Here is a 12587-nt window from a genome sequence, read left to right on the forward strand (position 1 = left end):
CATGTCCAGAGACCTTCTTCCCCCAACTGAGAACATTGGTTCAGCTATAGGAATCCAGGGGAAGCCAGCAGGGCCAACCTTGCCCCTACACACCTGCCTCCTATGGGGACCTTGTCATGGGAGGTATTTAAGAGCTCCCAAGGAGAAGCTTGGAGCTTGGTCCAGGAAAATGTATGATGACAAGGCTGTAAGATGGAAATGGATGTGGAGAGGCCACCAAGATTATGAAGCCCCAGCACCCATTCCTCCCAAACCACCACCAGACTAATCATGGCTCTGACTTTGGAGTCAAAACGTCAGTAATGAAAGAAGCACTTCTTGGGAGGCTGTCCCAGAGACAAAGCCACTTCACCTTAAAACGGGTTTGACCTCTTGTTTTGATTTCTCCCTCACCTCTTCCCCTTGCACTTCTCTTTTTGTTCATTAATTGCCCACCAGGGCCATGACCAAATGTGTAGCAGGAGAACCACTGCTGTGAGAGAGACGTAAGAAACAATGCAATTTGCCAAAACACACCTGAACATGCCACAATCCTGGGACAATCTCCTGTATACAAATGAGACCAAATTAGAGCTTTTTTGGTAAAGTACACCATCTCTATGTTTACAGAAAACAAAACAAAGCCTTCAAATAAAAGAACACCTTCCCCACAGTCAAACATGGATGATTTTCAGTGATGTTTTGGCACTGCATTGCAACTCTGGCACTGGGTGCCTTTAACAGAATATCACAGATCATTTTGATCACAGAATATCAAGGCATTTTGGAGTGCAATGCTGTGCAAGTGGCCAGCAAGGAGTCATGATCTAAATCTTATTGAAAACCTGTGGAGAGATCTGGAAACAGCAGTTTGAGGGTGCCCTATAAATCTGGTAGAACAGGAGCAGTGTGCTCAAAAATAGTGGGCCAAACTGCCATCACAGAGGTGCAGGTAGTGAATCCATGGCTATAGGAAATGATTCAGTGCTGTTATTTTAGTCAATGCATATGTTACAAAATATTGAGTTTAGGGTGTTATTATAATTATTTTGTCAATGGAATTTATATGTATTTTCTAATAAAAAATAGGTTATGAAACAAAAAATAAATGGTTCTGTAGTATTAACTTTGATCAACTAATGTTTCTGAGAGGATGTGAGTTAAGTTAAAGGGTGCCAATACTTGGCCAAGACTGTAACCCTAAATTCCCAACACTAAACCTAACCACTAAAACCTAAAACAAAATCATATTCTAACACTAACCCCAACTGTAAGTGTTACTCTAAACCTAACCCCTAAGCCTTATTCATTGTGGGGACGTAACAAACTATGTCAAGATTTTCTATATTTTTGTTGTATAGCAACACCAGGATATTGCACTTGCACACACACGCACACATGCACACACACACAAACCTCTATGTTAAAATGTTACAGGATCTGCAACAATAACACATATGAAGAGTACTATGTAAAAATGATATTTACATAAGATCCTGTTTTCACTATGGTTAAATATTTATTATTTATATTTGTGCCAATTACCTTATAAATTTCCCTATATTATTGTGAATTTCTGTGAGAAATTAACCTAAAAAAGAATATGCACATGGAATAAATGGTTTTCTCTGATGGGAACCTTCTCTAGAGAGAATATCCAGGTCCCACTTGAGCTTTGACTCACCAGATGCCTCATCAATGATGACACGGGTTTTGCAATGTTGATCTTAGGTAGACGGGTCCATATTTGCCTGGAGTGCACCTGAATTCAACTTTGTTGAGCAAACACTGTTACGTACACTTAGCAATCCAGGTCAAAGCTGAGAGAGCAGTAGAGACAGAAAGCGCAGTATGAAAGAGCTGTAAGCTGAAAGAGAGAGCGGTAGAAGGAGAGCGAGGTGTTTTTTTCTCATAAAATACTATGAATTATAAGCAAATACTGTGTTAAAGTAAGGTTATTCACAGAGTGAGGTAAACACCCCTCGAAGACAATCTTCTTAACTGCTTAGCCAATAATGGACGGTGAAACGCCTATCCGCTGAATATCATAGGCATAAATGTCAACAATAAATATTTTTTTTGCAGATTTTTCAATGATCATGATCACATTGTGCAGAAGCACCCAGTAGGTGGCCAGGTGAATCGGTTTTGTAATGGTGTGTGCCTGTGTATGTTTTTTTAGGTGAGTGGTAAAGTTGCCACTGGTAGGCAGGCTAACAACATTTTTAGACACAGAATGTTCCATATTCTGAGTCAATCAAGGACACGGAGCCTGACAAATAATTTAGTACGACCTTAAATTTCAAAAGATTACTTTGTAACATGACATTTCCAAGCTATACATGATCTTGAATGACACACATCACCGAATTATGTTTAAGTGTCTAGTAAACCCGGGTAGATTTCTGCTTTTGTCTCAAACATTCCACAACAATTGTTACATGTCCACCTTAAATGTCAGAAACACTCTCCTATAGTCCAATCAAATATTTTTTTAGATCAGCTGATTCTTACGCTGCCATTTTGTCCGCCAGGGTATACTGGCTGTGAGAAAAGCCAGTCAAGCTACTACTACACATTCAAGAAACCCGATTAAGAAAAATTCGAACGATATGAGCTGGATGTCGTGAATAATCGGTTACTAAGATTTTGGGTTTAAAGAAAATTGGAGCAGGTTTTATGGATATATTGAACTACATACGTAAAATCCCAGTGTTCAACTCCTGGCACGAGATACGAAAGAATCAGGGTTGAGAAAGAACCCCAACCCGGCGAATCCTACGTTCTACGCCGTTTGATAGCTACTAGCCAGCTAACAGGAAGGCTAGCTGCTATCTGGTCTCCCCTGGGTCCGTCTACCACTACTCTGAAGTTGGCAAGCTGGACATTTTATTTTTGATACTTTGCGTTCGTTATGTTTCGCTCGAAATCAATGGACTATTCTGATAGAGGAAACTTAACGTTACAGTAAACACAACGTCTGCGCAAGTTGAAGACAAAAAGGATTTGATGTTAGCGCGCAAGCTAAACTGATTTAAATTCGGGGCACATAGGTAGATCGCCTGTGGGCTCTGGACTTGTTAATTGACAGTATATATTCAGTTAGCTAGCTATGTTTATATGTAGCCAACGAGCTGACATTTCTGTTTACAAATTGCACAGTGGGACTCTTTCCTGGTTCGAATGTTGCAACGGAAATATTAGCTAACACAAGCTAGGTCTCTTGTTAGATGTCAATTGTCAAAGTTTTTTTTAACTACCGTATACATAATACCTTGTTAATTAGTCAGCTATTGGTGAGGGTGACTATCTTGTGCTCCCTGATTTTTGCCTGCAGCAAACTAGCTGTTAACTAATCCCACAAGGTTGTAACAAATAATACCTAAAATTAGCCTGACATTTTTCGACGATGCCGGACTACTGTTAACGTCATACCATTTTTGTAAAGAAGGAACCAATTGACGTGGCCTGAAAAACCATCACATAGTTGTCATCACTGGTGTTACGCACGTCAGTTAGTATCCAATCATTGGACCTTGTGTGTTGATCATCTAGCTAATTATCGTGGGTTTTGTAATTGTAACGTGTCAGTGAAACAATGTCTGGACAGTCTATAACGGATCGTATCGCCGCGGCACAGCACAGCATGACCGGGTCTGCTATCAACAAAGCAGTGTGCAAGGCCACGACGCACGAAGTCAGCGGACCCAAGAAGAAACACCTTGATTGTGAGTGGTGTGTGTATGTCTCTGTCGCTCTTTTTGCGCGCGTGCGCGGCTGGAGTCGGAATGTGTGTGTGTGTGTGTGTGTGTGAGAGACTGCGCTCGTAGTGCTTCAATCAAAACCAGACATACCAGTGTAGCTTGCTTAATTGTTGCATTCTATCGGTGTATGCTTTTCGACATTTCATTGTAGCAGACTCTACACTAGCCGACATTAGTCAACGAATTAATTTCGACGAAGTCAGACGGCGCAGACCCTGCTGTTTCTGTCTGGGCAGTAGACACTGGTCATGAATTTATTAGCATGATGATCATTGTGGGGGTAGCTTATACAGTCTCCCGTGTTTCCATGTCATCCCTGCACTATGATGTAGGTTTCTATCCCCCTTTCTTATGAAATCCATAAACCCTCTGGGACAGTGAAGTTCAATTTGAACTTGATCTCTAGTAATTCCCCGGTGCCTCACTATTATTAGGCTAGTCGCTGCAATGTCCCCCCCGTCTATGTATGTAGACTGAAAACCATTACGAAAAGCAGTATCACTAGTATTGATGCCTGGTTCAAGGAGCGCTGATTGAAACGATGAGTCAAGTCTCTGGATCAGACTGTACAGGAAGCAGAGGAGGAGACATCTGCGTTGCAGCCGTTACAGTGCTTAGGATTGCTTTAGGGTGTTGTCATAACTCGTTTCCCTACACCGCTGAGCTACTAAGATGCATTCTAGCTAGGCCTGGAGCTCGGCTATGCCATGGGGTTTATCGTAGTGGGTGTCATCACCTACACTGACCCCTAGTCAGAAATATTATTGCTATTATTTATTTAAGATATCTTTTTGATCATTCAATGTACATATTTATGAATATGTAGAGGTGATAATGTAGAAACAATAAAGTCTAACCACATGAACCGTAGGTTGAAGATCACAGGAGGACATTCCATAGTGACACATCCAAGTCCAATGACTGTACCTGCTAGTAGTCCATGTCCCCCTCTAAACCTACACCCATGAAATACAAGATGGTCCCAGAACGACTGATTCCATCTCTGTGAACAAGAAATGAATAAATTCAGTTTTTAGATCTAAGACACGGCCACTATCTGTTAGGATGGGTTACGTAAAACCTATCTCTCAAACGTTTTTGCCATTTTGTCCACAAAATGACCTTCCGTGTGAAGTTTAGTTACCTTACAGAAGGTTTTTGTTCCAGTCAAATGTATTGCTGTAAAAACCATGCTGGAATTCAAATGATTCCCCTGGTTTTGTATCGTCACCGATGTCTGTGTTGCTCTACTGCTGCTGCAGCCCTATCAGCCCAGCTTGACATTCACGCATCATTGGACAAAATAAATGGTGTTTTGAAGCCATTTAGTGTCATGATTGGGACCGTCTCCCCCAATTACTTCTGGCTGTGCTCCTAGAGATGATGCTGTCTCCCTCCCCCCAGCTAGCTGCGTGTTGTCATTGCTAATCGGAACTGGTCAGCTGTATGCTACATCCTATTTTTAATGGTATGACTGGAAGGAAACTGAAGGGCATTATGTTTTTACAGTTGACAGTCACTTAGCACACACTCTAATCCTGTGACATGCTGTTCAGTACAGCGCCTTCATCTTTTGATGGATACATGGTTCAAGCGCATAAATTGGGCCGTTAAGAACATTTTCTTAATGACCCCAAGCAAAACTACTTGTTGGCCTATTCTCTCCTCTGTATTAGTTAAAGAGGGGGTGGGGGCAACAGACCTCGCTTTTGTCTTCCAGGAACAGACATTTCACCTTTTCTGATTAGTTCAGAGGTCACAATTAACGTTTAGCGTTTGCACAAGGTCAGTTGCTAAAGGCGACGCGCCAGCCACGGGTGGTCAACTGCGCAGCGTGAGCAGAGCGCGAGCCGAGTTAGAGATCAGAGGTGTGCTCCCACTTTAAGTCTTCCTTGCGGGAATTAGAACCGGCGCCATGGTGCAACTCCCCTGGGTTAAACCGACCCACAAGGCGGTTGGCCGCCATGACAACAGTTCTAAGGTATTAGGGGAAATGCTGGGTTTTAAATGTCAACCCGACCACGTCCACACCACAGCCATGCCAACCTAGGCTCTGTGCACAGCAGGGCCACATAGGCACAATGTGCCACACAACCAGGAGGCACACATGGCGTCAGTTCAACCCAGGTCTTGCTACTTGTAAGTGCACAGGATACCTCTGAGGTTTTGCTTTGGTCTGTTAGTTATTTTGCGTCAGTTAATTTCCTAAGTGCCTGGGACAGCTTCTGTGAATTTTGACTCACCTTGTCCACACCCTTGACAGGTTAACACAGCTATTGTTTGATTGGCGCAGGTATTTGTCAGGCTTAAAAAGAAACGCTACTGTATTGTTTTTCTCACACCTAGACGCAGTATCATGAATTGCGCTTTCCAGAATGTGATCATATACAGCTTACTAAATCAGTCCGCTGGTTTAAGCTGCCTCCAGGTGCATATATACCTCAGTAGCATGGGTTAGAATCTGGCCCAATAATCTTTCAACCAATTTTCTCTGTTTCACCACATTCCTGTCAAAATATAAGTGCTAAACAAAGAAATGAAAAGCAATATCATATACGCTCCTTTAAGATGTCCAATTAGTCCTCAACTGCTAGGGGGCTGGTTTTGGAACCATTTTACTCTCAACGCTTGTCATCTGTGTCTACCTGATATACTGCCGGAATTGAATAGCCACTCTCAACCTTGAATAACCACAGACCGAATGGCAGCTCATGACCATGGTAACAGGGTTTGTGTGTGTGGTCCCACAATGAGACTTAGACCTTGGCACCTATTCAGAATTGAAGTATGGGGGCACCTTGAGAGTCAATTTCTCTGAGTGAGTGTGTGCGCGTGTGTGTTTAAGGTATTTAAAGATCATTTTTATGCATTTTGACAGCATACATTATCTAGAATAATAATGATAGGCCTTTATTACTTTCACTGGTGAAATGTATTCAGATGGTTGTCCTTGGGCTTTTTACTACGACTTGGTGATCCCCGCCACGGACGACAATGGGACCAGCTGGCCCAGGTGGTTTTCTAATGGGTACGGGAACGATTGTTATTGTCCTCGGTGGAGACCTCTTGTAGTTACTGCATGAAAAATTGCTTGGATTGTGTTACTACATGTGTAATATCTTAGGGGCTGAATCCCTGCAGTCGCCTTGACATGTGAGCCGGTCGGCGCACTGTCCACTTTGATGCTGCCCGGGTTTTCAGCAGGGCAGGCAGCCTAGTGCTGGGCCCTGGAGACGGTGGAAAAATCCTCTGAAACACAGGCTCATGTTGGGAGGAGAAAATGCGCTCTTGTCTGTTCGAGTGTGTGTAGGGTGTGTGGGGAACATTCAGTGCTCCTTCTCCTGTCCTCCGCACATACTCAGGTTAGGGTATTTTTAGCCTGGCTGGCTGGGTCCTTTGGCCATGTCTGTGGGCTTATGTACCTTCTGTCTACCTTCCTCCCCTCCCTGGATTCTCTCGGTCAGTCTGTCTCTCACTGTCCTCTCCGTTTTTGTCTCTCTGTTCTCTCCTGTCTGCCGTTCTCCCTGTTTCTCACGCTGTCTCTCACGCTGTCTCTCCTGATGCTCTGGCTCTGCTGGTCTGGATTCACACCACCACGGCACAGGCTGAGGAACAAGAGCTGTCTGAAAGAGGGTGGGAAGTCTGGGCTTTGACTAGTCAGGAAGAGGCGCAGGCACGACCACCGTCCCCACTCTCTCGCTACCTTGCTGCAGCTGGACTCGCACTCCCATGGCACATACCCTTTCAGGACTTGACTGCTGCGCGTGGGGCGGGGTGGACAGCTCCCCGTGTCCGTTGGCAAAGCTGATTGGACGAGAGCTGTTGGAAGAACGAGCTTGGGAGGCTGAGGAAGAGGGAACGAGAAAGCGAGGGTAAGGAGAAAGAGCGTGGAAATCAGAGGGGGACGATGGGGTGTGAATGCGGCCTGCGGACACTTCCAGGATCAGCTTTCCCCTCCCCATGTTCTGACCATCCCGATGGAGTGTCAGGATGTAGGCGTTAGAGGGAGGTTGTATTCATTAAGTGTCATTAAGAGTAGGAGTGCTGGTCTGGGATCAGCCCCCCCCCCCCCTCCACATCAGTGTAATGCTGTTTATCATGACCTGGATTGAAAACGGTTTCTAGGTCTGCTCTCCTACTCCCCCGGACCAGAATGTTGTCTCTGTGTGGCCTAAAGCCAAGTCGAGCCAGCAGCTATTGGTATAAACCTGCTGAAGACATTCAAATGGAGAAGTTCCGCTTCATTCACATTGTAGACATGGTTCCATTTGAATGCATGATTGCGATGGATTGTCGGGAAGGCGGTGCAGAATAGCAGTGTCTCCAGCTCAGAGCGGATTTGGCTTTTTTTCTCAGCAGTTTCTTGCTCTGCTTTCCTTTCTGCATACGTAGGCAGACACTCGCACACAGTTTAGAACTGAAAATGGATGATTGCTTCAATAAGCAATTGTTCTTTTGAGCAGTCTTCATAGCAGATTCATGCTTTTGGAATAGAAGGAGTTCTGACATATGGATTTGAGTTACTTCCTGTCCCGGTTTCATTGTTCTGTGGAGGAATCTACAATTGTCAGGAAAATTGAATCCTCTAAAACAGGGATGGACGGGGACACAAAGGCAGCGAGAAACGAGGAAAGAATCCCGTCTGTAGACTGGATCTATTAATAACCCATCTGCCGTCTCTACCTCCTCAATTTCTCTCTTTCTCTCTCCCTCTGAGGGATTTGGGGGACTCATGCAAGGGAATCCTTGCCTGCGTGCGTGCGTGCGTGTGACAGGCATGCAAAGAATCAGCAATAGATTATAAGCTATGCCAGGTGCTCTACTCTAATCTTCCCACTAGATAGATAAGATAGCAGACCAGATGTACTCTTAAACCTGGTACCACCTGCAGCAGCTTCCTCCTTTTAACTCCAACACTAGGGCTGCATCTAAATACATTTCAACAGCTTCCTCCTCTTAACTAACGCAACTAGGGCTTCATCTCAATAGTCGAAAACAGTTTCCAGTTCTTATTCCCCGGCTATTGGTTGTTGATTTAAGCTGGGTTGGTTTATATCCACTGGTAGCTAGGGGCTTTGTGCCGATGCTTCAAAAGCGTCCTTTGAAAAAGGATCACTTGACTTTGAAGGACTTCATGTCCATTGATTGGCCTAGCTATCCTCCAGTTGTTGTTTGCTACATCTCTCGCCTCGCATCCAGATCGTGTGCGTGCGTGCGTGCGTGTGTGGCTGATTAGGTAAGGTCCCTATGCTCAGGCCAGTACTGGGAGGGGATGTTGCCAAGTACCAACCAGGGCATTTGAGAGGGCAAAGGTCATGCCAGCTCTGTGCTGACCTATTTGAACTCTGCTGAAGGAACAATGGAGCTGTGTACACACACACACACACACACAACCCCACACACACGCACAGAGGCCTTTCTGTGAACCCTGAGTAGCACAGATGAGCTCACCAGTCATCTGGTTGATCTGTCTGTCCATCTCTTTGTATTTGTTTCCAGCATTCTCTAATGTCATTGTTTAGCATTCTAGAAGGTCTGATTAGGGTTCTCGAATGTCTTATCAGGGTCCTAGCATGTCTTTGGTAGGATACAGTTAATTTGTAACTAAGGCTTTGCCATGTCTGGATTTACACTTTATTCCAGTCACCATGTAATGGTCTTTTTGGGTCTGCTGCAGGGCTGTATGTGCTGAGTGGGCAGGAGGTTAAATCGGTGGGAATAACGCAATGTATCAACAGACATTAGTTCGCTTGTTAAAAAAACAGCAAAGAGTACACATTCCTTTTTTAAATGTGGAAGATTATATAGACTTTTAACATTTTCAGGCCAACTGATTAAGGTTAGCAAGTAGACCTGAACAAGTTAGTTGCAGAAAATATAAATGTTGTTTTCAAGCATTATAAAGACTTAAGTAATAGTTTTGTATTGTGTTATTTCGATGGGCAAATATATATATTTTATTTAGGCTGTGTAATTTAAACATTGAAAAGAATGCATATGATGTAATTGTTAAAATGAATCTCTTAAAAAAGAAACCTAACATGACTAGCAGGTGTTGGAGATGGGATCAGGATGGTATGAACCTAGCACAATTCAAGGACGTTAATAAACCCTTCAACAATATTTCTAAATGGATATTTACAAATTGCCTAAGTTTAAGTTCTCATGGTAACATTTACTGCAACTTAATTTATCAAACCTATTTGTAATTTGAGGTTTCGTTCAGCGTGGACAATAATTAAGACATTTTTTGTTGACCATCGTCATTGCCAATAGACGATTGTCATCCCGTTGCCCTTTTGATAAGTGGCACTAGATTGACTTTAGGCACTTGGTGGTAGCCTGTCTGGCTAATCAATTGAAGACCGAACAGACAGGCTAGCTGGCGCGGTTGGCGCGGTTTTACTAGTGACTTTTTCAAGTGTAAAGTGATTCCAGACTGCAGACATTATTGTGGTTGTTGCTGAGTTTACTAGGCATAAGCCTGCATGTTTCCGGTCTGCCTGTCATCAACAACTTGTTTACGGGGACGTTGTTAAGACAATCTGTTTTGTTGCCTTTTTGGCTCCTTTTACATAGACTTGCTGTCGCCAATATCCAATCCTGTGTATTTTGCCAGCATCTGATCATCGAAACCCCAACAGCCGCAGATGCTAATATCAACTGTTGGCTGTACATCACAAGAGCTCACCACCTTAAACAGCTGTCTGTAGCTGGAGGGACACACGCTTTTTTTATAAGCCCAGTTGCTGCGCAACAATTCCATGCAATTGCATGTTAATGTTTTCTTTTGATGGTCACGATGAAAAGGAGGATTTTGTTCCTAAGTTTGTAATTGAAGCGTGCCTCTCATTTGGGAATCATTTAACTGTTTGTCATTCAGTTAATGGTGGTCAGTTAGTCAGCAGGAAGTTTGACTTCAATGTATGTATCCTTGGAGTGTTAGAGGCAGGATTCTACATAGGGACCCATGTCGTTTGAAAATATCTGAATCTCATGTTTGTGCCGTGATGTATGGTATTCCAGGTTTATTTCTGTTGCCATCATGTAGTGAACCACAGAATGCATGCACTTCTGAGACTGGCTGGTATGTAGGTTTTCCCAGTAGCTCTCAAAGGCTCGGTGGCTGGCCAGGGGTGGAGGAGCGAAGAGACCACGCGGTGTTCAGCCATGCCTGTTCATGATACTGCAGATTGCAGGTTAGCTAAGATGAGATCCCCCACCACCACGCCCCAGAATGAACTAGCCTTCCCGGTCTGCTCTGCTCACACCGCAGTCACACTAATACTTTCTCTTTCAGTCGTTTTTTCTTTCTTTCTCTCTTCCTTTCTCACTCTCCCTTTGTTTCTTTTTTTCCTCTGCTATTCTGCTATCTCGCCCAATTTTGTCATCACCCTCTCTCTCCCTGTCCCACCCTCCATTTAAGACAACTGCTTTTGACGGTGCCAAAATATTTCCATTCCCTTTAAACCAACATATATCCCCTACATTACAGCAGAGAGACACACACCCGTGTGTGCAGACACACACTCTCCCCACGGACCCAATCAGCCCTTCTCTCTTTCACTCCAGACATCAGATGAAAAAACTTGTGTAGAGAAAGAGAGAAAGAGACATTGGATTTGTTCACCATGCAAGTTTTGCTATACTGCAAATATGCATGTCAAAAATATTCTCCAGGGAGAATTGGTTGTCAATTGAGATTTGACTGATCTCTGGACTAATCGAATACTTCTTTGTCGCTAACCAAGGGCACATACAAAAACCTTGTGCTCAGTAAATGATGCCAAGGGGCAGGATAGGCTATAAAAATTGGAATTCCAAACCCCATGTTGTGTAATGTTAGCTAGGATGCCTAACTAGCTAGCTGTAATCTTGTTGGTTGCTAAGGCTATCCATTCCCCTTGTAGATGCTAGGGGGCTGAACTTTGCCAATCTGCTTTTATCTATTTGGTAATTGATAAATCTAACTTTTCCTCATATCCATCACTTGACCCTTCTCCCCCCTGCCTCAGTAACAAAATCACGCTTATGGTGTTGTCTTGTACCAGACCGCCAAGTCTTTTGGATTTGTCTCCTGATCTGTGCCCGTTGTTGGCTGTGGTATGATTCCCTTCCATTTGTTTTGTCTCCAGTACAAGAAACTGTACAGTACAAAAAAACTAAGTAATAAAAATAGGAGGTAAAACCATTTTTATCAAAGTTTGCATAGAAAAAAATGGTCACTCTCTACTGTAATGAAATGCTTCCATACTACAGATCTGTTCACTTTTAGTATGAAGTAGGTCAAATAAGAGTAAGTCCAATGACATTTGTAGGTCGGCACATTCTTTAGCTGCAATTGCACTCAAATAATGTGCTGCATGCAAAAATAAAAAGTGCACCCATGAAGGCCTTATTTCAGTCCCAATTTAGAAAACTTGTATTAATATAATTATTCACGTCACACCATTGGTCTTATATATTATAACCAATTATGGTTTCAGTAGCCCATCATTTTGAGGGATAAACTAAGTCGTCAAGCTTTTTGAGGGATGAACTAAGTCGTCAAGCTTTTTGAGGGATGAACTAAGTCGTCAAGCTTTTTGAGGGATGAACTAAGTCGTCAAGCTTTTTGAGGGATGAACTAAGTCGTCAAGCTTTTTGAGGGATGAAGTAGTCCGCTGAGACGTGTAGGGATCCGACGGGTGTTGCGTGGCCATGCGACAGCTCCAAAAGTTGAGTAAAAGCCTTCCGACTAAACAATCAACTAATAGACTGAATGTAGTAAGCCCTAAAAGAATCCCATGTTTTAATGCTAAATCTGAATCCTCTTCATTTCATTGTAATTCTTTGAGCTAGGCG

At 43.4% G+C, this 12587-nt stretch overlaps 1 protein-coding gene across 7 annotated transcripts in view; it reads left to right on the forward strand.

Annotated features, from left to right (window-relative positions):
* The first annotated feature begins 2500 nt into the window (after positions 1–2500).
* si:ch211-200p22.4 (phosphatidylinositol-binding clathrin assembly protein) overlaps positions 2501–12587 on the forward strand; it is a 58686-nt gene continuing 48599 nt past the window's right edge. For 5 of the 7 annotated variants that reach the window (XM_029117496.2, XM_029117497.2, XM_029117499.2 and 2 more), the window contains exon 1: positions 3578–3707. In XM_029117496.2, coding sequence (XP_028973329.1) covers positions 3578–3707 — 130 coding nt within the window. Of the gene's footprint in view, positions 3708–12587 lie in introns of all 7 variants that reach the window. The other 2 variants (XM_029117493.2, XM_029117495.2) reach the window with 1 other exon arrangement.

This window comes from Esox lucius, chromosome 24 (genome assembly GCF_011004845.1).
Source record: "Esox lucius isolate fEsoLuc1 chromosome 24, fEsoLuc1.pri, whole genome shotgun sequence".
Classification (NCBI taxonomy): domain Eukaryota; kingdom Metazoa; phylum Chordata; class Actinopteri; order Esociformes; family Esocidae; genus Esox; species Esox lucius.